This window comes from Vigna radiata, unplaced genomic scaffold, assembly GCF_000741045.1.
Source record: "Vigna radiata var. radiata cultivar VC1973A unplaced genomic scaffold, Vradiata_ver6 scaffold_51, whole genome shotgun sequence".
In the NCBI taxonomy this organism is placed as follows: Eukaryota; Viridiplantae; Streptophyta; class Magnoliopsida; order Fabales; family Fabaceae; genus Vigna; species Vigna radiata.
Genome location: NW_014542732.1, coordinates 58,408 through 84,717, shown reverse-complemented (window position 1 = coordinate 84,717; position 26,310 = coordinate 58,408). Strand labels below are relative to the sequence as shown.

At 37.2% G+C, this 26,310-nt stretch overlaps 2 protein-coding genes across 4 annotated transcripts in view; one reads left to right on the top strand and one right to left on the bottom strand.

Moving 5' to 3' along the window:
- LOC106780654 overlaps positions 1-7,997 on the bottom strand; it is a 24,369-nt gene extending 16,372 nt beyond the window's left edge. The window contains exons 1-2 of the mRNA XM_014668956.1: positions 7,799-7,997; positions 7,585-7,643 (exon numbers count right to left, since the gene is read on the bottom strand). Of these exons, the coding sequence (XP_014524442.1) occupies positions 7,585-7,643; positions 7,799-7,997 (258 nt within the window). The remainder of the gene's footprint in view (positions 1-7,584; positions 7,644-7,798) is intronic.
- Positions 7,998-11,010: 3,013 nt separating this feature from the next.
- Positions 11,011-13,756, top strand: LOC106780653. 3 transcript variants are annotated; one of them, XM_014668955.2, is made up of 3 exons: positions 11,011-12,058; positions 12,988-13,011; positions 13,190-13,756. In XM_014668955.2, exon 1 carries the CDS (start codon positions 11,206-11,208, stop codon positions 12,049-12,051), a length of 846 nt encoding a protein of 281 aa, XP_014524441.1. In that variant the 5' UTR covers positions 11,011-11,205; the 3' UTR covers positions 12,052-12,058; positions 12,988-13,011; positions 13,190-13,756. The 3 variants fall into 3 exon arrangements, 2 of the variants coding, with proteins under 2 accessions (XP_014524441.1, XP_022632801.1); XR_001377294.2 differs by having other exon boundaries at positions 11,012-12,058; positions 12,988-13,080; positions 13,190-13,755; XM_022777080.1 differs by lacking the exons at positions 12,988-13,011; positions 13,190-13,756 and adding an exon at positions 12,340-12,730.
- The last annotated feature ends 12,554 nt before the right edge of the window (positions 13,757-26,310 follow it).

The following is a 26,310-nucleotide window of genomic DNA, read 5'->3' as shown; positions in this document are numbered from 1 at the left end:
GTGAGAAATTCCTTGATTAATGAAATACCACCTAGGGATAGGGAGGTAGGACGATCAATTGTTTTTGCTTCTGTTCGGTAATGCATTGCTAGTTGCTAGGGGAGGCCAGGGATAGCAAGCCGGTAATTAGTAATAGGCTCTTTTCGCCGAGGGATCGGGTTAAGAGTAGGCCAAGAAAGTTTGCATAACAATTAGATAATCAAGCACATTAAACAAGAGGAGTAGACAAGAGGGAGCGGATAAGATGAAATTGTCAACCCCCAACAACTCCATTCATCCATAGTCTTTTTCGTCAATTGAATCAAATACATTGCATGTTTATTTTCTGTCCTTGCATTCCACACAATTAATTTTTCTCTACAAGTCTTACGATTTTAATTCACACGAACGATAAGGCCTTTCGAGTCTCTTGGGAAGATCGATATCGGGTATTATCGATTATATTACTTGAACGACTTGGTACACTTGCCAGTGACTCAACAGAAGGAGGATTCACACATTCCTACCATCACAAAAACACTAAAACTCCATTCTTTTACATCCATTTTTTTTGCACTCCTCTGCATCAGTGTTGGGTTGCTATTTGTAGCTAGATCTCACGTGAATGTTGAGTGTCCCACTTGAGTGCCGCACCTACCGCTGAGCAGTGAAACCAACGCTGAGCCCTGTAGTTGGGCTTGGGCCTGTTTTCTGTAATTTTTCATAGACTATAAATAGATTTGTGTGACCCTTAGGGTTACCTTTTAGCATAGAAAATACACGGAAACACCCATTCTCACTCCTTGGAGGCGGATTTTGGATGGGTAAGCTCCAATCTTTCAATTCTAGGGTTACCTCTTTCATTCTTTCCATTTAATTCATATAGTTTCACCATGACAATGGTGAACTAAAACCCTTTGTTGTTGGGCAACAATGCAATCCTTTTGAAACTCTCTTATATCGAATTTCTAATTTTATTTAGGTTTAAACCCTCATTTGGTCCTCATATTTGTGTGTCAATCTCAATTTGGTCATCATATTTTTTTTTGTCTCAATTGGGTCCTATTACTTGTAAAAATGAAGCAATTAAGCCCTCTCCGTTAAGTAATAACTAACGTCGTCTGCCTCTGATAATGTGGTGCACAGATAATTAGCTGACTTGTAAGGATTTAATTACGTGGATTTTAGTGTAAAAAATAATAGATTTTGATGTGGAATTAACGGTGTTGTGCCTGTCCTTTTCCCCTTCTCTTCACGCAAGGTTATCCTCTTGCTGATGAACATCGTCGCTGCCACCAAGCTAGGGCTGCCGCATCGGCAGTCGCAAATCGTCATTTGAGGCGTCGCCTAGTGGCGCCGATCACCACCACAACCTCTTCCTGCCACCGCACCAGCTCTTTCTTCTTCCTCTATTTCTCTGTTCTGTTTTGATTTATGTGTATATTCTATTGTATGTGCAATGAACTGGAAGAGAGGATTTGATGTATGTATGTGTGATGAACTGTTTGCGGAGGTAAATGAGAAGAAGAGGTTCTTGTTTCAATTGAGAATATGGCTTGGTGATGAAAAAAAAAATGAGAATCTGCCAAGGATGGGTTAGGCTTTTTCTTGTAGGAAAATGCCCCTAGGGTTTTTGATGATATCAATCAGAGATGATGATGGAGGATTACGAGTTAGAATAAAGGGTGTTAGTAGTAGTCGTGAGTGTCAAGACATGGCTACGCCACGTCAAAATCTATCATTTTTTATACTAAAATCCACGTAATTAAATCGTTACAAGTCAGCTAATTCTTGTGCACCACGTCATCAGAGACCGACGACGTTAGTCATTACTTAACGGAGAGGGCTTAATTGCTTCATTTTTACAAGTAATAGACCTAATTGAGACAAAAAAAAAATATGATGACCAAATTGAGATTGGCACATAAAATATGAGGACCAAATGAGGGTTTAAACCTTTTATTTATATATTTTAGTTATCAATAGTTTGAGTTTTCTTCTCTATACTTTATGCTTGCATTGTTTAACTCATTCAATGTCATGATCATTGATTTTGTCGATATGGACACATACGGGGAAATCTAGACATGAGGGGAATTCTCTTGATTATGCAATATTACCTAGACATAGGAATAGGACGGTCAATTGCTTTAAGCTTTTGTACACTGAAATGCATGACTAATTACTAGGGAAACTAGACATAGTAAACTAGTATTTGGGAGTAGGCTTTCTTCGCCAAGACATCGGGTTTAGAGTAAATTAGAAAGTTGCAGGAACATTGTGTTAAGCCCCTGCCAAGTGTACCACATCGTTATCAAGTAATATATAAACGGTAAGTCCGAGTATCGTTCTCCAAAAGGACTCTTAGGCCTTATCTTTCATGTAAATTGATCTTATAAGACTTGAGAAAGAAATAATTTTGTAGTGTGAATGCAAAACAAAAATAAACATGCAAATGCAAGTGAATCAATTGGCAAAGAAAAGATATGAATGAATGGAGTTGTTGGGGTTTACAATTTCATCTTATTCGCCCTCTTATATCTACTTTTCTTATTTGATTCGCTTTATTATCTAATTGCCATGCAAACTTTCTGATCTACTCTAAACCCAATACCTTGGTGAAAAGAGCCTACTATTAATTACTAGTTTACTATCTCTAGTCTCCCTGAGTAATTAATAATGCATTAAAGTACAGAACCAAAATACAATTGATCGCCCTACCCCTATCTCTAGGCAGTATTGCTTAATCAAGGAATTTCCTATCAGTTAATGACTTCCCCGTACGTTCCCGTATCGATAAAGGCAAATATCTTCTTACCAAATGAGTTAAACGATAGAAGCATTAAGCATAGATAAGAAACCTAACAATTGATAATATAAGCATATGAATAAAATAAGAATTTTAATATAAGAGAGTTTCAAAAGATTACATTGTTCCCCAACAACAAAGGGTTTAGTTCACCATAGTCATGGTGAAACTAGATGGAATTAAATGAAAGAATGGAAGAGTAAACCCTAGATTTGATGAATTGAAGCCTAAGCATCCAAGAAATCGTCTCCAAGGAGTGTAGAACTGCTCTAGACGTCTCTGCCTGCCAAAAGATTACTCTGAAGGTCGCACTGGGGCTATTTATAACACATAAAAGTAACATAATTTAAGCCCAAGCCCAGCATTTAAGCGCTCAACTCTCAATTTGGTCGCTCAGCGGTTTGCCTCATAATCGCAGACTGCTCAACGCTCATTTCATCGCTCAGCGGTGGGCGGCACTCACGTGGGACGCTCAACGGTGTCTCCCAGGCGAAAAACAATGAAAATTGGTCCCAAGACTGGCGCTCAATGCCCATTTTGACCGTCCAGCACTGGTCTTTCTGCACTCTGGTCAACTTTTCAGCATTATGGTCAACTAGTTGACTTTTCTGGTTGACTAGTTGACTTTTCTGGTTGACTTTTCTACATTCTGGTTGACTTTTCTACACTGCAACCATTTGATACTTCAACCTTTCTTTCAATTCTTTCCAAAAACCTACAAAATCAAGGGAAACCAAGCATAAAACCAAGAAAACCAACTTTGACTCTCTTGTTCACTAACTTAAGAAAAATGCATGATTTCAAGCTAATTCTAAGGCATAAAGGGTGTGTTTTAATGTCAATTTTAAGTATGAAAATAACAGTTTTTCAAGCGTTATCACGTTGATAACAAAGTTGAATTTAATAAGAATAGTAGATATAGGAGAGTGGATTAGGATGAAATCGTAAACCCCAACAACATCATTCATCTCTATCTTTATCTGTCAATTGATCAAGCTTTTGCATTTGCATGTTTATTTTATTTTTTGCATTATAAACCCTAAATTCAATCTTTATCAAGTCTTAAGAAATCAATTCACATAGACGATTAGGCCTAAGAGTCCCTTGGGAAACGATATTCAGACTTATTATCTATTATTACTTGATATGATCTGGTACACTTTCCAGGGTGTTAACAATCAAATCTATATTAAATATGATGCTACAAATGACCAAGTCCTAATACTTCTCTTAATTGTAACTCTAAGTCCATACTTGGCACCTAGAGCGTAGAATCAACAAACTTAAGTATGATTCCTTAATGACTACTTGAGTGGATCACCAACATTAAGATCAAGACTTTATTTCCAACTACAACCTTAGATATATTCCTAGCATCTAAAAACATACTAGAATATTGATTGGACCACAACGTGAGACTAGTTTTCACTCAATTCCAATCTAGTGAAATAAAATGAGTGATCAGTTCATCCAACAACAAGCATAAATCAATTAAATAACTTATGATCAAAAGCAAACATTCATATATAAAGATAGTATTGAATACAAGAGAGTTCAAAGCGGTTTACATCTCACTCTAACACCTAAGGGATTTAGCTCCTTATAATGAATGGAAAGAAGTTAAAACATGGAAGAAACTCCATCTCCTTGTATTCTAAAGATATTCTTTAATACAAAGGAAAGCTATGAGGAGACTCTCTAAAATCTCTCTAAAAATCTCTTTAAAAAAGTCTCCAAAAGCCTCCTTAAAATAAAGGTGAAATCCTATTTTTAAAGGCTCTAACATTTTGGCTTAAGCGGTGGCTTTCATGGCTCTAATCGTGAGGTTTCTTCCCAAAGTGAGTTTCCTTTGTGGCTTAAATTGTGCAATTAAGGCTAGAGCCTCATCATAATTAGCTACTAGTTGCTTCCTTGCCATCCTAGGAAACTGTTCATATATCCAAATCTACAAAAAGGTGCAAATGTATTTCAAGAGTGTAACAATAAAGGAAATTGAAGTGAGCAAGTCTAGTAACTCCTCAACATATTTGTCACGTGACTGTAGATCTTTAAAGAGCATTAAGTAGGATACAAGAATGTACGTGACACTCTTACTCACAAAAATAATGCATCTAACAAGATGCAACAAGTAGGCCAATGCGACATACTCTCACTACTGGTTCTTACAATAGTCATTATACATGTCTTTCAACCAACTCGGTCTTATGTGGGGACCATAACATTGCTTGACCTCAGATATAGCTCTTGTGTGGTCCATACCTAAAAGGTCCATAAGAGTTTCCAAAGCTGCTTCAAAGTCTAGCAGTTCATTCGGAAAAAATTGTCCCACTATAGGAAAATGTAGCAATATCAACACATCATCTAGTGTGACGGTTATCTCATTAACAAGGACATGGAAAGTGTTTGTTTTTCTATGTAATCTCTCAAAAAATACCAATATCAACTCCTTATTGGCGTAATCATACGAAATATTGCATAGAGGCATCAAACCACAATTCAAGACATAACTCTAGATACTGAGATGACATGCTCCAAATAACAAGGACATGGAAAGTGTTTGTTTTTCTATGTAGTCTCTCAACAAATACCAATATCAACTCCTTATCGACGTAATCATACGAAATATTGCGTAGAGGCATCAAACCACGATTCAAGACATAACTCATGATAATGAGATGACATGCTTCAAATTTGTATAATTTTTTTTTCTACTGGAGACTAACTTTATATCCTCTAAATCCTACACATAACAATTGCATATAAAATTTAAATAAGTTATCAGTTATCAAAACCAAAAAAAAATTTACTAACTCAGCTTTCCCACAATGCAAATGCAACTCATCAACAAAGAAGTGTCGTGTGGACCTCCATGATATCCAACTACTTCATCTTCTTGGTGAACAACATCGGTCTGCTGCTCAATCACATCCTTCTACTGCTCATCAACGTCATGACCAATTTCACCATCACAATCCCTTCTACAAGTAGATGTCGTAGATTTCCTTCTAGCTTCACCATATGCAAAACTTTCAACTTAATATGTTGAGGCACCTCATGTTCTTGTCATTTCTATAATAAACAAATTCAAACAAACATTAAAAATAATACACCTTACAAATAACTAAGTTTGAAAAAAAAATACATAAAACAAGAACACACAAAATAAATAAAATTGAAAAAAGCTAACAAAACCATAAACCCTAAAAAAAAATTAAAAAACTTAAAAATATATTACAAGAAATTATATATACCATATTTTGAGGCCTACTGTACTACTTAATCGAATTTTGAAATCTAATAAAATACTTAATCGAATTTGGAAATTTGTTAGACTAAACCAAATTTTTGAAATTTGATAAATTATTTAACTGGATTTTGAAATATGGAAGACTACTTAATCAAATTTTGAAATCCAATATATTACTTAATTAAATTTCAAAGTCCAATATTTTTCTGAATTTGTAACATTTCTTACGTCAAATTTCAAAATCTAGTACGTTATTTAATTTGATTATTTGTGTAACATGTTTTTTAAATCTGATATAAATAATCCAGACCCGATTTTATTTCCTATTCTCCTACGAATTTCAATATCAGTTGAAAATATCACATAATATTATCCAAAATAAATAATGAATGAAATTATATAAAAGATTACTTACTTGGTTGAGCGTTTGGAGTGAAAACGAAAGGGAAAGAGAGGTTAGAGCATGTGTGGTGAAGGAAAGAGTGAAAAATGAGTTTTGAAAAAGTGAAACAGGTAAAGAGTGTGTTGTGGGATGTAGGATGGCGGAGAAGGTGAAACTAGAGAGAGAAATTAAAAATGTTGTGTTGTGTGCTTGGGGTTGGGATGAGTGTTGTGAGGAAATAAATATAAGAGAGAAATTAGGTTTTAGATTTTTACCATACCTAAATATGAAAAGGTAATAAAGGGTTTTAGAGAAAATTAGGGTGGAGGAAGAAAAATTGAGGGTGCAGCAAAAAACCCAAATAAAACAATAAAAAGGCCGAAAGACAGAACTTGGAAAGCCAGTAGGATAAAGTTTTAGTTTAGCTAGAGACACAGGTAATAATTTATTTAAGTTTTTAATTATTTTTTAAAGAAAGTGGTACATTTTAAAATATAATCTAAATTAACATATTAGCCATTTTAAATAAACAATATTAGAGCAAAATATTTAAATTAAAATAAAATAATAATTTGATAAAAATTCAATATCTTATTTCTGTGTTCATAAATATAATATAGTTATCTTATTTTATCAGTATTATATGAAAAATAGATTGTCAAATATTTTGTCGTTTATATATTGAGTTTTCATTGCAACTATTTTGACTTTATCATCTCATATTCGCTACAAGTTTTAAATTGAATATTTAATTTATATTTAAAGAAACATTATTACCGTCTCTTTAGATCAACTCAAAGAGAGAGAATATAAAATAGTTGGTATTGCTGATGATGTTATTTCAGGAAGTTTTGAAGTAAAATCAGAGTGGATGTTTTCAAGAAAAAGAAAATAATGTTTTTGAAAAGGTGTAAATGTTCTCGTGATACACTTGTTGAATCAATTGATGGCTTTTATAAGTAAAACTATTGCATGCACAGTCACTATCTCCAACGTCTCTTTGAACACAGAAGAATTTTTCAAGCAACTGTAAAGCCTTAAACATGAACAAGACGCACTATCATAAACATTAACTACCATGTTCTTATGTTTTTACATTTGAAAATTATTCATATGATAATGTTTCTATATGGGATCTGAGACAAAGACTTCTCAAACTCCTCTTACCTTCGACGCTCTCCCAACTTTCACCACAAATTTCTTCCTTGACATCGAATGATAGTGATCTGCAGGTTAGCATTCTGACCCTCAAGTCAGCAAGGTCACCACAAGAGTAAAGTATGTATAAGCCCCCCAAGCCCCGAACGGCACCGCAAGCGAAGAGTTTTTATGTTGAAATGCGGACCGCTATGATTGTTTACCGCTGGGTTTGGATCGTTACATCTGGAGTTGAAAGGTCGCAATCTCCCAGCCCCACGATCACACTTGCAAGGAGGGTCAGGATTGGTTTGCACTTTTTTCAAGGTTGTACTTGAAGCGTCGTTTCTTCCTCGCCGTTGGATCTCGCCAAAAAGAGCGGTCACGATGCGTTCCTGAAACCGCCTTTCGTGGCTATAAATAGGTGGAGGGTCCCCCTTCATTTACGTCGCTTTCTTCCTCAGAATCCTCTTCCCGATCTGCATGTATCTCAAGGTAATGTCTTCTTCTCGATCCACCGATGAGTCTGGCGACGAGGGACAGGGGTATGTTGATGACGTTGTAGCTTCATCGTCGTCGTCAGGGTTTTCATCTGCAAGCCCGTCCGGTTCCCCTGATCAACGTGGAATTGTTTACGAGGACACCGAATTTAACGTGGACAATTCTCGGGTATTGTCTTCACTTATCCCTCCCCCTGCAGTGCAGGGGTATGACTAGGCTCCCCATGAGGTTCGTAATTACCTCCCCTACTTTATTACCATTAGTTCTATAAGATATCTTTTAAAACGGGTAGATCTATTGGCCGACCTTGGAGACGTCGACCATTATACTTTGGTCATGTGTCGCTCGAATGAACGGGCCTGTCACGGTCGGGAGGGATACGAATTAGATTTTTTCTACTTGTATGTAACGTTATTTCATGACCTGGGTGTAAGGCTTCCTTTCTCTGAATTTAAAATGGGTGTATTAAGGAAAATAAACATCTGCCCGGCCCAATTGCACCCGAACGGGTGGGCATTCATGCAGGCCTTCTGTGTGTTTTGCACTGGTCTACTTCTAACCCCTACCCCTGCCTCGTTTCTTTACTTCTTCCATGTCCTACCGAACGCCAATAGATATTGGATATCATTGGCCCCTATCAAAGATAAACAATTATTCACCTCTTTTAACTCTTCATACAAAGACTTCAAGTCAAACTTTTTCAAAATAGCTATACGGGAACCCGGTCGATCAAGATATTTCTTCGATGATGGCCGTTCAAAATTTCCCTTTTATTGGACGGAAAACCCGAAGCGAATGGATTCTTGGGCCAAATCTGATATGACCGAGGACGAACTTGAAGTATGGGATCCGAGACAAAGACTCCTTAAACTCCCCTCCCTCCCACACTCTCCCAACTTTCACCACAAATATCTTCCTTGGCACCAAACAATAGTGACCTGCAGGTTAGCACTCCGACGCTCAAGTCAGCAAGGTCACCACAAGAGTAAAGCATGTATGATTAGACAAAAGTAAGTACTTGGTTTAACATGTCTGTATTTATAGGCATTAGGCCCAATAATGGGCCTTAACTTCCTGTAACCGTTGCACCGTGTTCCGTAAGATTCGCCCATTACTCGTAACTATTGTTTCGTGTCAGCCTCCTTTACCGTAACTGATAACGGTTGAAAAACAGTTATTTTCATATGTCAATTGAGACCAAATTACACCCTTTAAGACTTAGAATGAGCTTAGAATCAAGCAAAACCCAATAAATGAGTCAGTTGAGAGTCAAAAGTTGTTTTTAGCGATATTATGCTTGTTTTGCATTGTTTTGCAGCATTTTTAATGGAAGTGAAGAATGGAGTTGAAGATGAAGGTCTTAGACTCAAGACAGAGAAAGAAAACTGAAGAAAAGAAGAGTCTAGGAACCGCCCAGCGGCAAAATTCACCGCGGGGCGGCCAAATGCGAGGAGAAGCGACAAAGGGCAAACCGTCGGGCAGTGGACCCCTAGCACCGGGCGGTGGTGCGATTATGAGCAAACCGCAGGGCGGCATAAGTATTGCGTCAGGCGGTTGTCTACTGGGCTTGGGCCTATTTTTTGTGATGCTCCTCATCTATAAATAGCCCTATTGCGACTTGAGAGTCATTCTTTTGACAGAAGAGGACGGCCATACCTAATTTTCACTCCTTGGAGAAGATCTCTTGGATGCTTAGGCTCCTTTTTATCCAATCTAGGGTTTGCTCTTCCATTCTTCCATCATTTTTCATCTAGTTTCACCATGACAATGGTGAACTAAACCCTTTTGTTGTTGGGGGAAACAATGTAATCTTTTGAAACTCTCTTTTATTGAAACTCTTGTTTATTTATATGCTTGTCGTATGCTTTGATTATCAAATTTTGGGTTCTCATCTGCTCTTAAAGCTTTTATCGTTTAACTCATTCGATAACTGTTGTTTGTCTTTATTGATACAGGGACGTACGGTACTGTCATTAACTGGTGAGAAATTCCATGATTAAGTAATACCACCTAGGGATAGGGGGGTAGGACGATCAATTGTTTTTGCTTCTGTTCTTAACGCGTTACTAATTGCTAGGGGGGCCTAGGGATAGCAAGCCAATAATTAGTAATAGGCTCTTTTCGCCGAGGGATCGGGTTAAGGGTAGGCCAAGAAAGTTTGCATAACAATTAGATAACAAAGCAAATTAAACAAGAGGAGTAGATAAGAGAGAGCGAATAAGATGAAATTGTAAACCCCCAACAATTCCATTCATCCATAGCCTTTTTCTCGTCAACTGAATCAACCGCATTTGCATGTTTATTTTGTGTTCTTGCATCCGCAACAATTAATTTTTCTTTACATGTCTTACGATTTCAATTTGCACGAACGATAAGACCTTTCGAGTCTCTTGAGAAGAACGATATTGGGTTTTACCAATTATATTACTTGAAACAATCTGGTACACTTGCCAAAGAGTCAACAGTAACATTCCCTCATTAAGGCCTACTATGCCTGCACCCCTCCTGTGACCGATAGGTCCTTTGTTGCCTTCGACCTTCACCTTGACCGATCGACGAGCGACTTCCCCCGAACATACACTCTGCCTTTAGCCTTCATCTCGACCAACCGATCAATCGCCTTCCCACCAAAGATAAAAAAAAAAATTAAAAATTACTTAAAATGACTCATGAATTTTTATGTTGTATATTGGACAAAGAAGGAAAAATACTCATTCATTCATTGACTTTAAATGCAGAAATCCAACATAATAATTAGTCTAATAAAGCTACGGTCCCATATACCAATCAGTCATGTATATAGCACCAATATCTTTCCATGTAAAGAAGGGTTTTGAGTGCAAAGTATTATTACCTTTCGGTTTGTAATTATAGTATTGGTATTGTTATACCATGCCTTCATGTATGCATTAGAAAGATAAAATAGACACAACTAACGTGGCAATACTGAGGATAATGAATAGGAGCGAAAAATTAATTTAATTAAAAGAGTTGCTTTACTAAAGTCAAAGAACTAACTGGGTAGGAGTGAAGATTTGGTGAAAAAAGAAGAATGAGAAGGACAAGACATGTCTTGTGAGGTGTGACTTATGATTCGTTAAGCCAAGGTAAGGGAACAGACACAAACAAGGGGAAGAAAGAAAAAGAAAGATGCTTCCACTAAAGCTGGTTCGTTCTCTGGTCTTAGGGGAAACCATCAACCACAACCCTCATCACATGCTAACCCAAAATCACCACCATTACCACACCCATCATGATGAAGATAGTGATGTTGATGGCACATCCCAACCCCACCATCGTAGAAGAAGGAGAAGAAGAAGAAGAACAAGGTACAAAATCCCAGCTTTGATTTTTCTCCCAACAAAAGAGATTATTAGAGACACATATAGGCTTGCTACCATTGCGAGGGAATTGGGTTTGGACTTGTACCCTACACCCTCACTCTCTCACATCATCTTCTCCAACCCATCATCATCATCCAAACCCTCATCATTGTCTTTCTCTTCTTCTTCCTGCTCCCTCCAAAGCGACGCCGTTCCCATTCCCTTCCCTTCCCTCTCCGCAACCCCACTCACCCATCTTCGCTGCTTCCTCACGCTCTCCCCACGCGCCTTCAAGATCGTCCTTTTCAGCTCCCATCCTGACGCCGCCGCTGCCGCCGGAAACACTGGCAACTGGGACTGCGACTCTTTCTCGCTCTACTCGCGGGACATTGGCCATCGGGTCGGCACCATGGAGGAGTTTTGTCGGATTCTTGCTGGCAAAGGTTGGAGCTTTTATAAAACCAAGAAAAACCCTTCTTCCGACCAGCGGCGCTGCGGCGCTTTTTACCTCTTCAGAAGGGTGGAGATGAACCGGGTTCGGCTTGGAGCACCGGTGGATGGCGCATGCCGAGTGAGGGAATTGAGGCTACCATACTTGGATTTTGGGAATGCTCCGTTGAGGATTTTGCAGTATATTTTGTTGATGACTGATGACATCTTCTGTTTGGCATGACATCTTCGTAAGTGTTCTATTACTGTTTTTTTTTTTTTCTTTTTAGATTTTACTATTTTTTTTCTTAAAGATTTTAGTTTTCATGAATTTTTTGTGAGAAATCACCCGACTTTTACAGTTACTGTAAAAGTCAGCCATTTATCATGTATGGCAATTTTTGTGATTTGGATGATTCATGATGAGTTCAATGTGTAATTGGTACTACATTCTGATTAAAAAAAATTGAAAAAGATAAAGAAAATGCTGTATTGAATGCTTTGACTTTGAGGGTTGTTGGATGATGACAAGAGATGGGCAACGAAGAGGGCTCATCTAATGGGTGGTGTTGGAAGAGATGTTCAATGAAGCTGAGGAAGAGTGAACCCTTCGTGATGTTGGAAGGGTCATTATCCTTAACCATACCACACTCATGCAGATCTGAAAGATGGTGTGTTGCCACCTCTGTATAGTCATGTATGGATGCAGTTACAGCTGATTAAAGGTTATACAAGTTTCTAAGCCAGTGTTACCTTAAGACCTACAACTCCCTATATCCATATCCGTCTATGCTTCTTTAGCCAAAAGATTTAGCACATTTCAATAACTAAAAGTTAATTATACCATTTCTTCTGTTGAGTTGGTGTGCAATTCTGACCATTCATTTCAAATGCTTATATGCAATGACAGAATTTGTTGTTTCCATCTTTGCAATAGTAATTAAAACACCAAAAACATAATTACTGTCAACAGTACCATCTCTTGCTGTTGTTTCCATCTATTCACAGTCAACGCTTGTAAGGGGTCTATAATCACTTGAATTNCCTTGGCTNTTTAGACACACATTGGAATATTTTTATCCATTTTTTGTCTCAATCATTAACCAGCAGGAATCATGAGGATTGTCTCAATAATAAAATGCCTGATTTCTGATTATTGATTTTTGTCTTACTTCTTTAGGATCAATGGTGTGAACTTCTAAAGGTTAGACGATTTCATGTCCAAGCATCATACGGAAAACCAAACTCTTCTGAATTGAAATATTATGACAATGTATCAAATAATTCTCTCATCTTAGTTCATTGGGATTTCAAACGAAATTACAATACAAGAAAAATAGAATCAGATTTAGCATCACATTACTTTTTGATGGTATTTTCAGTGACGATATATGATATGGCAGTGACACTTGCCCATGACTACGAAACTTTTTCGATGAAGAAGTTTTGAAATGAATTCATTGGANAAGGTATGTTGTAGAAATTTCATATTTTCAAGCAACTTGTGGTATTAGTTAATCTGAATNTTGATGTCGTTATCTTCCGAACCTTTGGGTAATTGAGATAAGAGGATTCCAAATATTTTTTGCTTCCGAGCAACATACATTGTCGAATAATGCATTAAAACACAAATCCTAAACCAAACCTACAATCTTAATTTTTAAATTTTTGAAACACATTTTCTTTCTAATTTTTACTGTTAGCTTATAAACTAAATCAGCTAGTAATGTTAGTGTTGATCCATGAGTTTTCTCATAATGGGAAATTGAAATTGGGTGTTAATGTATTTACATAGAGGAGGATGGAGTTATTCACAAAACATGAATGTATTTAAGTAAGAGCGAATGCGATAATCCAATTACAGTGCACCTTCATCTTGTTGCTTTCCCTGCACATCACGTGTCGTGTAATTAAAACACGGCTAAATTATTCCAGCGGTATCCAATCTTTTGTAGCGAAATTGCAAATCGAATACTGTACTTTTATTTGTCTTGATTTGGTTTTTAATTTGAAAAAATTTATGTAATCAGGTTCATTTTTTAGTATTGCATCAACAATATTAAAGATTGTCAGTATTTTTTTTTATTTTTTTTTAAATTAAAAAATAAAATATTTTGTTATGTGTTAGTAGCAATATTTAAGTATGTGGAGAAAGTGAAAAATTCAAATAACTCAGTGAGCTGTTTAGAAAGTTTAATAGTGCATTCATATAATTAGGATAAATCTGAACATGTGGAAACAAGCCTATTATTCAAAAGTTATAGATCGTAAAAAGGTTATTTGTAACAAAGAATTGAAAATGAGATTAGAGACAATGCGGTCTTATAAGCAAGCTTAGCTAAAAGAAAGTAAGCTTTGCAGAAATGACGTTTGGAATTTAAACAAAATGTTACAAGATTGCAAAAACAGTTGCAAGTCATGAAGGATCTGAGACTTATACGAATGGTATAAGATAAGAAGTCATAACTTGAAATAGATGAGATCAATGCGATTTAAGTGCAAAATATCTGGATGTGATTGGATTTTTCAAAAGTAGTTGGACCAATTGACGCTATTAACAGAATTTCAAATAGTGAAAATTTGAGAGTTTACGTAAATTTATGAGAGTCAAGTAAAGTCGACTCGTAAATTTGTAAAAGTTTATTTCAGATGAAAAAAAAATTATATAAATAATATTTTAATTCAAATAAGTTTACAAAATTATATAACTTTAAATAAATAAAATTTATAGTTATATTGTTCATAAAAATAAATATTGTAAAACATAAATACTTGGATTATTGTCATTAATTTTGATGCATTTAATTAAATATATAACTTTCAAGCTCGCAAAATCGCTCCAAACTCCCGATACCGATTTCACAGTTGATTCTACCGAGTTTACACAGAAAATGAGATTATTTCCGAATTAACTCGAAAGCCATGTATGAGAACATAAACTCGTACGAATTTACGTGTTAACTCGAAAGTTTGATAACCATGATAACAAGGTAGTCACAAAGATAAAAAAGAACCTAAACAAGGATTAATTGGTCATGAAAAATAAAAGGTATGAAAGAAGCAAACTTGATATTGTGACATTATTGCATGTAGTAAGTTTATACGAAGAATAGAAGAACTACAAGGAAAAAAGATTTAAGTAGTTTTGTTTACTTTATAATAAATTTAAATGAATTATTAAGAGTAATTAATGTATTATATAAATGAAACAAGAACAACATAGTGGTAAATCAAGTTTTTTCACGATGAGTTTGTTGTCTAAAGTATGAGATAAGTAGTAGAGCAAGAGGAAGAGAGAAAATCGTTAATATCCTTAAATTATAATAAATGAGGAAGGGGAAAATAGAGATGAACTTCTTTGATATGCTCTTTACAGAGACCTAAGTCATATACATATATATAAAATTGAGACAATAAGCTTATCCTTGAATCTAAAAAAAGAAGAGCGAAAAACCAAACTAGTTTAGTGAGAATATTAGCAACTTGAAACCTTGAAGCTTGCAGATAGATGAATAAGCTGGAGAAACTTGTGTTAAATATTATCACGAACTAAATGTAGATCAATATCAAAATACTTAAGAGTGTGTGATGGGATATATTTTTGGTATAATAGTAGTGATTCAAAGACTATGAACAAGGGAAGTCACCCATATGTGATTTCAGCAAGGACAACAACACACTCCTGAATTCAAATTCAGTACTGTTTCAAGAAACAACTTTCTGCTTGTAAAGACCACGAGACAATATTTTTGCCAAGGTAAAAGCAATAACTAGTTGTTGATTTCCTACCGTTCAAATTAGCTGCCCAAACAACATCATTGAATCCAGGAACTGAGAACTCTGAGCAGCGACAAAGAAGAAAACCATGATGTGAACTGTGGGTAAGATAACATAGAATTTGTTATAGTGATGATTTTGAGATTGATGCATGTATTGACAGACCTTCTTGATAGGAAAAACTAATTCTGAACATGTGATAGTCAAATACTATAAGGAACCAACAATAGAACGATAAATACATGGATCTGAAATAGTAGTCGTTCCATCCTATATAATGTTGGCGCAGCGTTGTGTGTGAGAAGGTGATGCAGAAAATGAAAACAAAGAGAGAGAGGGGCAGAAGGTGTAAGACAGAGAGAGAGAGAGAAAAACCGGAGTTATTTTCTCATTAACAAACCACAGTATATATGCATACCAGATACAAGAGTTAAAATTGTTTAGGGTTTAGTTTTATTTCCAACACACCCTTCTAAAACTAAACCTCCTACAAATTTAATTCCAAACTTTACAGGGCTGATCACAACAGACTATCTCCCTTTTCTTCTCATATTTCAGTTTGAACATCATAGTTCCCACCATCGGGTTGTTTCCACTTTCATCATCGGAACTGTCTCCACTTTCTTTTTTCATTCGTCCCTTCTTTCGATGCCTATGCTCATCTTTTCTAGATCTCCTCTTCTTCTTCCGTCTATCATTCCTAATATCAGTTGCAGCTAGACACTGAATAGTCGTGACCTGCAGATTCACTTTAAAAGTTCTGTTTCGGGCAAGAGGGGCTTTGAACACCAGCCACTGCCTTTCATCAAACACTTTGATGTATCTTTGCTTCATTGTCACAGTGTATCCTTTCTCAAGTAGTTTTCGCAGGCTAAGCAAGTTACTCTTCATTGATGAGACATATAGCACATCATCCATATACGTAACTCCACCATTTCTGCACCTGATTAGGATTCAACTGATTCCTTCCGTTGTTACTGTGTTATCATCCGCGAATTTCACATTGCTTCTTACTCTCTGATCAAGATTCATCAACCATTCTCTTCTTCTAGTAATTTGGTTTGAACACCCTGTGTCCAAGTACCAAGATGACTCATCTTCTCCATGGTTCATCTCACTGGGAAGCAACACGTGATTTGCTAATTCTACAGATCTGTCCAACACGTGATTCCCTTTTCCGCCTGACAAAAGCTCCCATTCGTTTTCTTCGTACTGTTCGGTCAAGACACAACAGTCGTTCGGTTTCTTCATCGGCACCCGCTTAGGTTAAGAACAACACCTCTTCATCAAAATGTGCTCGGTTTGAAGACAACATTTCTTCTTCAACACCCGTTTGGTTTGAATACAACATCTCTTCTTCATAAACCCTTCCGTTTGAAGGCAACACTTCTTCTTCAGCCACCGCTCGATTTGAAGGCAACATCAGCTCGATTTCTTCTTTTGCAACATTTGAGGATGACACCCGTTCAGTTTCGTCATCCTTTGCTGCATGACCCATCTTATCCAAGTGCAACACGTGGTCTGTACCACAGTAACACACATCTGCATGACTTGTTGCTATCGGCTGTAACACAAGTTCAGATACACATTCTTTCTCAAAAAGTCTCCAGATTTCCTCATCTTCATAAGGTCTTACAACGCTCATCAACATGACAAGATCTAAATCTGAGTCACTCACGTCCTGTGCAAGATTTGCTTCCTCATTTTTCGATTTCTTTGCATTCTCATTATGCCAACACTCAGATGAGTAATGCACGTATTTGCTGCATGTGAAACATTGGACATTTCTTTTATCATAACTCTTTCTACCTCTTCCTCTCGACTTTCTTCCTCCTCTGTTGTTTCCCTCCTTCTGCTCACTGTCATCGTCTTCGTCAATTTGTTCAGAGGGTTTCGTACCTCTATTACCCGTTCGGCCACCGCATGTTCATCCTCTTCCTCTTCCAGCACCTAGACCTTTGAAGCTTTGATTACTTCTAGCCTGCAGCGCCTGAATCGAGTCTTGCATCGCACCATTTTCTGCATTTTTCCTTTCAATTAATCGTTGCTCATACGCTTCAAGAGAGTTCTACAGTTCTTCCACCTTCATCTTCTCAAGATCTTTGCTTTCTTCTATAGCTACCGTAATGTGGTCATACTAGGGTGTTAATGTCCTAAGAACTTTTGCCACAATCTTCTTGTCTTTCACAATCTTGCCACACGATCTCATGGCATTCACCAAGACTTAATCCTTCTGATGTACTCAACTACTGTTTCCTGCTCCCCTATGCATAGAAGTTCATATTGCCTCTGTAGGGACTACAAACGAACATTTTTCACCTTGCCGGAATTACCATAACCATCTTGCAGAATGTCCCAGACTTCTTTGGTGGTTGCAGCTTTTGATACCTTCTGAAAGGCTGATGCAGAGATGCCTTGATGCAGTAACATTCTCGCTTTGCAGTCAAGCCGCTTGTTCTCCTCGTACTGCTTCTTCATTTCTTTTAATGCACCTTTCGAAGTTTCTTGAAAACCTTTCTTTACTATTTCATCAATTTCTTGAAATCCCAGAGTGGCATCCATCTTCACACACCAATCATCATAGTCTTTGCCATCGAACACCGGAAGGTTGCCGTGTATCACGCCGGCCATCTTTTTGATCTTCTTGAGTTAATCCACCAGGTTTCGAACCTGAGCTCCTGATACCACTGTTGGCACAACGTTGTGTAGGTGATGCAGAGAATGAAAACAAGGAGAGAGAGGAGCAGAGGGTGTAAGACAGAGAGAGAGAGAAAAACAAGAGGTATTTTCTCATCAACAAAGCACGATATATATGCATACCAGATACAAGAGTTAAAGCTGTTTAGGGTTTAGTTTTATTTCCAACATATAAAAGGTAAAAGAGAATTCATACATGAAGAGTAGAATGATAAACGTGGCTTTATGATGCAGAAAACGTCCATCATCATTAAATTTGGTTTTAAAAATCCATTTACAGCCAACTTTAGTTGCACTAGGAGGTAGAGAAGTGAGAGTCCATGTATTATTTTAAACAAAAGCAATACATTCGACCTTCTTCATAGCCTTGAACCTGTAAGGATCAATGAGAGCTTCCTTTAGTGTGGTAGGTTAATGGAAACTAGGAACCAATACCTGCCATTCCGGGAGTAGGTATAAAAAAGTATAAGAAAAAACTCACCTTTTATACTTGAAGGTTCCACAACAAGTATAAAAGAATCTCACTTTTATACCTATGAAATAATGAAAGTGATTAGGGGAAATCTCCCTTGTGTGTCTTTGCATACACATAGGGTAATGTATTTATAATAATAAGAATGTGGGCTAAGCCCAAATACAAATGAATACGTGAAAATAAAATAATAAGAATAAGGACAATGTTTCCCTAATAAACATATATGGACTATGTTTCCCTAATTAACATAAACACAATATCTAACACTCCCCCTCAAGTTGGAGCATATAAATCATATGTTCCAAGCTTGTTACAAAGATAGTCAATTCTAGGTCATCGCAAGGACTTAGTGAATATGTTTGTCAACTGGTTGCTTGAGTTAACGAACTCAGTCTTGATATCTCCGGATATGATTTTTTCTCTAATAAAATGGCAATCAACTTCAATGTGCTTGGTTCTCTCATGGAAGACAGGGTTAGAGCTAATATGAAGAGCAGCTTGATTATCACATATAAGTTTCATGTGAGTGATATCTCCAAATTTCAATTCACTAAGTAATTGTTTAAGCCACACAAGCTCACAAGTAGCTGATGCCATAACTCTATATTCTACTTCTGCGCTGAACCTAGCCACAACACTTTGCTTCTTACTTTTCCAAGATATCAGGTTGCCACCAATAGAGACATAATATCCAAAAGTAGACCTCCTATCAGAAGGGGAACCAGCCCAATAAGCATCTGAATAACAAACTATTTTTGTACCATTGTTAGGACCATATAACAAACCTTTTCCAGGTGATCTTTTAATATACTTCAGTATGCGAACAACTGCATCCCAATGGTCTTCACATGGGGAGTTAAGGAATTGAATCATCACACTAACTGCGACGGAAATGTCAGGACGCGTAATAGTAAGATAGTTTAATTTACAAACTAATCTTCTGTAACGTTCAGGATCTGAGAAAGGCTCCCCCTAATTTGGTAGGAGCTTGATGTTAGGATCCATAGGTGTCTCAATAGACTTACAGTTCATTAATCCTGTTTCCTCCAAGATGTCTGATGCATACTTCCTCTGAGATATGACAATACCATCATTGGATTATGCTACTTCAATACCCAAAAAGTACCGGAGTTTGCCAAGATCTTTGGTTTGAAAATGGTGACAAAGGTGTTGTTTCATCTGAGAGATGCCAAGGTAGTTGCTTCCTGTGAGAACAATGTCATCAACATACACTATTAAGTAGATACATCCAACACTTGAGTGGCGATAGAACATTGAATGATCCGCTTCACTGGGAGACATACCAAATTGTTGAACAACACAGCTGAATTTATCAAACCAGGCCCGAGGAGACTGTTTTAGGCCATATAGGGATTTGCGAAGACGACATACCAACCCAGATGACTCCCCTTGAGCAACAAAGTCGGGCGGTTGCTCCATATAAATTTCTTCATGCAAATCACCATTAAGGAAAGCATTTTTGACATCAAGTTGGTAAAAAGGTCATTGTCGAAGAGCGGCTATGGCAATGAATAGGCGAACCAAGGTCATTTTTGCCACTGGAGAAAAGGTATCACCATAATCCAAACCAAAAATCTGTGTGTAGCCTTTGGCAACCAGTCGAGCCTTCAAACAATCAATTGTACCATCAGGGCCAACTTTGATAGCATACACCCACCTGCAACCAACAACAGACTTTTCAGATGGTAATTGGACAAGCTCCCAAGTTCCACTTTTCTGTAAAGCACTTAATTCATCCAGCATGGCTTGACGCCAACCAGGATGAGTTAAGGCATCACCCACAGACTTGGGAATTGACACAGAAGAAATGGATGAGAGACATGTGTAAAAAGATGGAGATAACCTATTGTAACTAAGAATAGTATAATGGGGGAAAGGGTTACGAGTAGAGCGTATACCTTTACGGAGGGCAATAGGCAGGTCAGACTCATTTGCTGGAGCCGGAGGAGACACAGGAGGCGGCACAGGAGGTGAGTCATGAGGAAGATGATTGCGGCGACTATAAACCTAAAGGGGTTGAGTTGAAGGACAATCCTGTGGGGAATAAGAGTCTAAAGGATCACAGACAATAGGAATATCAACAGTGGTAGGTGAAGGTACAAAACTAAAAGATAGTTGTGAAAAATAAAACGAAGATTCCTCAAAAGTGACATCAGCAGAGATAAAATGACGATTGAGGGAAGGAGAAAAACATTTATAGCCCTTTTGTGACCGTGGAAATCCTAAGAAGACACATTTGTGAGATCTAGGAGATAACTTATCAAGACCAGGACTAAAACCATGAACAAAACATGTAGACCCAAAAACTTTAAGAGGTAATGGATGTAAAGGGTCTTGAGGAAATAAGACAAAATGAGGGATTTTGTTATCTAGGATAGAAGACAACATGCGGTTGATGAGATAACATGCAGTGAGAACTGCATCACCCCAAAAACACGAGGGTACTTGGCCATGGATTAGAAGTGTACGAGTTGTTTTAATGAGGTGTCTAATCTTGCGCTCAACCACCCCATTTTGTTGAGGAGTATAAGCACAGGAGGTCTGGTGAAGAATGCCATGAGAAGCCATAAAATGTTTAAACTGTTGAGAAAGGTATTCACGGCCATTATCACTGCGTAAAGTTCGAATAGAAACCCCAAACTGTGTTTTTATTTCATTAAAAAATGATTGGAAAATAGAAAACAACTCAGAACGATTCTTCATTAAAAACAACCAAGTACATCTAGAGTAATCATCAATAAAAGTAACAAAATACTGAAATCCTGAGGTGGACTTAAAACGACTAGGTCCCCAAATATTAGAATGAACTAATGAAAAAGTGACGACGCTCGTTGTGAAACACTACGAGGAAAGGAACTTCGAGTATGCTTTCCTAACTGACAAGACTCACACCACAAGTTGGATAACTTCGACAAACTCGGAACAAGCTGCTGTAGTTTGGCAAGACTAGGATGACCTAACTGAGCACGAAGAAGGATGGATAAGATATAGGCCATGAGACTCACATCCTGTGCTAATCATGTGTTTCGAACTCCGGTCCTGCAAACAAACAGAATCTTTAGTAAATGAAATAACACAATTAAGGGAATGAGTTAGACGACTGACGGACAATAAATTGAAAGGAGACCCAGGGACATAGAGTACATAATCAATGGATATGGACGGAAAAATATGAACGATACTAATACCATGAGATGAGACTCTAGACCCATCAGCCATTGTTACCGAGGGTAAATTATCCGGACATGACAAGTGTAACACCCCAAATTTTTGGAGATATCACGGGGCAATATTTTTCAAAACCTTTCTATTAAACATTTATGAAAGATAACAATCTTATTCGGTTAAAAATGCGGAAGCTAAACATAACCATTCATATTGTTTAGAAATCTCAAAATATCACTTTTACATTAAACTATCAAATCGAAAACTTTTAAAAAAATATAAATAACAAGTCCCCGAACATAACATCCCAACTCTCGTTAGCTACTCTGATCCGATCTTATCTGCAAACCATCTACTCCCGTACAAGTACGATCATCGTATGTGGAAACCACAACCACAACTTTCAAGGTGAGCAACCGAAAATATCATCAAATCAATCAATATAACATTTATAAGTTAGTTGTTAAGTCTTTATCATAATTCTACTATATCCAACAATCAACAATTCTCAATAAGACTACAATAACTATCATCACACTCCTATACCATTCCTTTAACTAGAATTTGTACCATTCCATTAGCTTTATCTCACCTGTCGAACAAAGACAACCTGTGCCTATACCAAAATCTCTCCTAACCCATTTTCCCATTTTCTGTACTTCCACGAATATTCTATTTTACCGAAATAGAACAATTCGAGTGGTCCTCCACCGCAGCTTCAGACCTGTCTCCCCTGCTCCAAAATGTCCTTCACAACATTGAACTCAACATGAGTCGGAACCCAACGGGCGAGACATCCCTCCCTTTCTACCCTCCCGCAAGAGGAAAGGTTAGCACTCAAATTTTCAGTCTCTTCTACCGCCCCTCAAGGACGAAGAGATTCACTTTTCTACCCTCCCGCAAGAGGAAAAGTGTCAACCCAGAATAAGGAAGTATAGAAAAGAAAATACATATTCCATGATGATAATGACACCATTATCATAAATGTGAAAGACAACCCGTCCATAAGAGATCAACTCGGTACTTTCCACACCATTACCTTTTACAACACTCACCAATTACATGACACCATCACATACCTTTTCCTAGTAGTCCTCACTTGGCCCACTACTTGGTATTTTATTTAAACTACATACTTCACACAATCCATGTTTAAAATAATATTTTCTCATAATAGCAATTAATGCAGCAGACCCAATCCATCATAACTCTTTCACTTTATACTCATGCAAACACACCATGCCATACGTAATAAATCATGTAACATTCCATTCTTACACGTGGTCTTATTCAACAAAGCACACATAAAAGAAACTTACACTTCCTCTTTAGTTGTCATGCATACATGAACAAATAAAACTCTGCACTTCTTCTTTCCAATAACAACCACAACACAAAGATGATTCCCTTTTTACAGAAATTGCCTATCATTTAGTGATCACACGAAGCACAAATATATAGTCCTACTCACACACAAAGTTATACACCATACTGCATTTTTCCCATTATCACAATAATACCAACATGAATAACCTACATAAAACCCATGTATCACAATCCATATAGACTTTATAAATATTCACCAATCCACATTATCACACCCAAGTTAGAATAGATACTGCATTTGATAGTGTTGGACTATGAACTTCTACCCTTGGTTTTTCATCTCCAAATTACAAAAACCCCTGAGAATCTATCATACAATTTTAAATACATAAACCGTCAGTCCTTAGTATTGATCTCTCAGTCTTTCACTTTCCTAACACAGATGGGAATCACTCACCTTCATCTAGCATCACATGTTTAAAACTTTCTAACCAAGCATCCTACCCGTTAACAACCCACATTACCCTTGTTTAGGTATTTCGGAGAACCCGTAACTTCACACTACAATACTCACATAAGTGTATTTCCTAACTATGCTATAAACCCTAATTTTCACGTTAAAAATTCTAACCATCAAACCTATATAATCGGAAGCAAGAACGTTGATACTCTAGCGACTATCCATGCCTACCAACATATCTATCACATATCCAACTTTCGTACCTAAAATATGTCAGACACCATAAATTCAACCCAAAAGGGTACCTTAATCCATAACCATATACAACCACATTATAGAAATAGTTTATGAAACAAATAAAACATGCACACACCACCTTGCAAGTATAACCAACGCGTGGTACAACCCATAAATATCAAACTTTAATTACATGCATCACACTCAATCAACCATCAAAAGTTAACTTTTTTTTTTTTTAGATTACTCTAACCAATACAGCCATGCAACATAATACATATAATCTCTAACCCATCTTTAAAACAATAAATCAAGAACCAATATACACATATGATAACTTCTTGGTTACTCCCTTTACCTGGTCTCGTATGATTTTTGTTTCCAAGATCACTAAGAAAGCTTCACAACGTCACCGATGATCCTCCCATTTTTGATGCCCCGTTCTCGGCTCTATTTTCTCCTAAAAAACATCTTTTCTCACCCTTATCTTTCTAATTTTCGTTTTTTTTTCTCTTAGGGTAGCAAAACGACAACCCCTTTTCACTCTTCTCCTTTTTATCCTCTTGTATTCTATCTCTATCTTTTTAATATTAATAAAATCTTTCAGTTTATATCTAAAACCATTAAGATTTCCTCTCTTATTATCTCTTAACAACTTTTTAAAATATCACCAACCACCAAATCTTTTTAAAATCTACAATATATAATAATGATTTTCTCTAATAATAATATTTCTTTTAATCTTTAAACCCACCAAGATTATATCTCCTATTTTCATTTAACTAATTTTTAAAATAACAACTATATCTTCTAAAAGATTTACATAATATTATTTTATTAAATATCTAGATTATTTAATTTGCATACTTTTCCTTTCTACACCCTCTCTTAATTAATTTCTACACCAATTAAATAAAGGTAAAATCCTTTTTGCCCCAAAAATATAAAAATAAATAAATAACATAACAATCATGTTCTAAAAAATTATAAACTCAAGAACACTAATCTCCAAACAAAAATCCAAAGTCTAAAAAATACAGTATTTTTAAAACCCCTATTTTTTAGGATCTTACAACAAGGAAGAAAACAAGGACTTGTTACCGGTTATATGATCGGTGGCGCCTGAGTCAAGGACCCAAGATCCGAGGGAGTGAGTCAGACCAACAAATGGTGTACCTGTGCGTGCAACAAATGCATATGTAGTGGAACTAGATTGTTGACGATCCTCACACCATCTGGGAAATTCGTTGAAGACTGCAGGGTTATCTACAATATTTGATGAAGTAGGATGGTCTACAGGTCGAGTAGGTGGATCAGAATTAGCCATTGCTACAGATCGAGGAGGACGTCAATGAAGCGCATAACATCTATCAATTTTGTGGCCTACCTTGCCACAATGGTCACATTATGGTCGTCCTTTACCTGGCTTGCGAGACCGACTTTTATCATCACGTTGGGCAGCCATAACAGAGGAATGATCAATATGAGGAAATGTCTCAATGACTGGTTTGCTCAGGATACGCAAAAGAGCAGAATAAGTAGAAGTAAAGTTGGGTATGACAAGAAAACCCAAAATCTGATCACGGACATGGGGGAATTATCAGAGAGTCTGTATAATGCCAACAACATGAAGAACTTTGATCGTTGTTCCAATTCTTCAGCAGGAGTGGAAGCAGGAGGTAATAGCTCAATAAAATCATGAAGGAGGGCATGAACTTTACCTAAATATTCTGCCATGGGACCAGGATTGCGCGGACCAATAACAGTGAATAGATCCTGACAAACACCATAAAGACGCTAGGTGTCATTCGTGTATAATAACTTCGCTTGTGCCCGTACTTCTGAACATGTTTCATATGATCGAAACATTTGTTTCAGAGAAGAGTGAATGGTGGACTTTATGACGATGCATAGTTGGGCATCAATTTTCATCCAGCGGGAAGTTTCCTCTGTGGTAGCACTCGTCACATTTTTAGTAAGGTGATCTACATACCCGTGACTCTTCAACCAAAGTTTGATGTCGGACGCCCATGTTGCATAATTTGTGCCATCTAACTTGTCAATGGACAAGTGTACATTCACATAATTGGTGTATATTGGGGAATCAGATGAGGCACCAGCAGAAGAAGATGAGGCACTAGAAGAGGTGGTTGTGGACGAGGAAGACGCCATGGAGAGGGAGAAACCCTAAAAATTCAACGTGCTCCGATTGACGCAACGACCACAGATCAAGAAAGAAGGTGAGGAGGCGATCACGATGGTGCTGGTCGTTGGCGGTGGGCTCCGGCGACGCGCCGGCACGCGCGGCGGGAGGCAGCAGATCTGCGAACTCCAGCGACAGCGCG

Coding starts and splice junctions, on each gene's coding strand:
- LOC106780653 (XM_014668955.2), top strand. CDS start 11,206: ATGCTTCCACTAAAGCTGGTTCGTTCTCTGGTCTTAGGGGAAACCATC.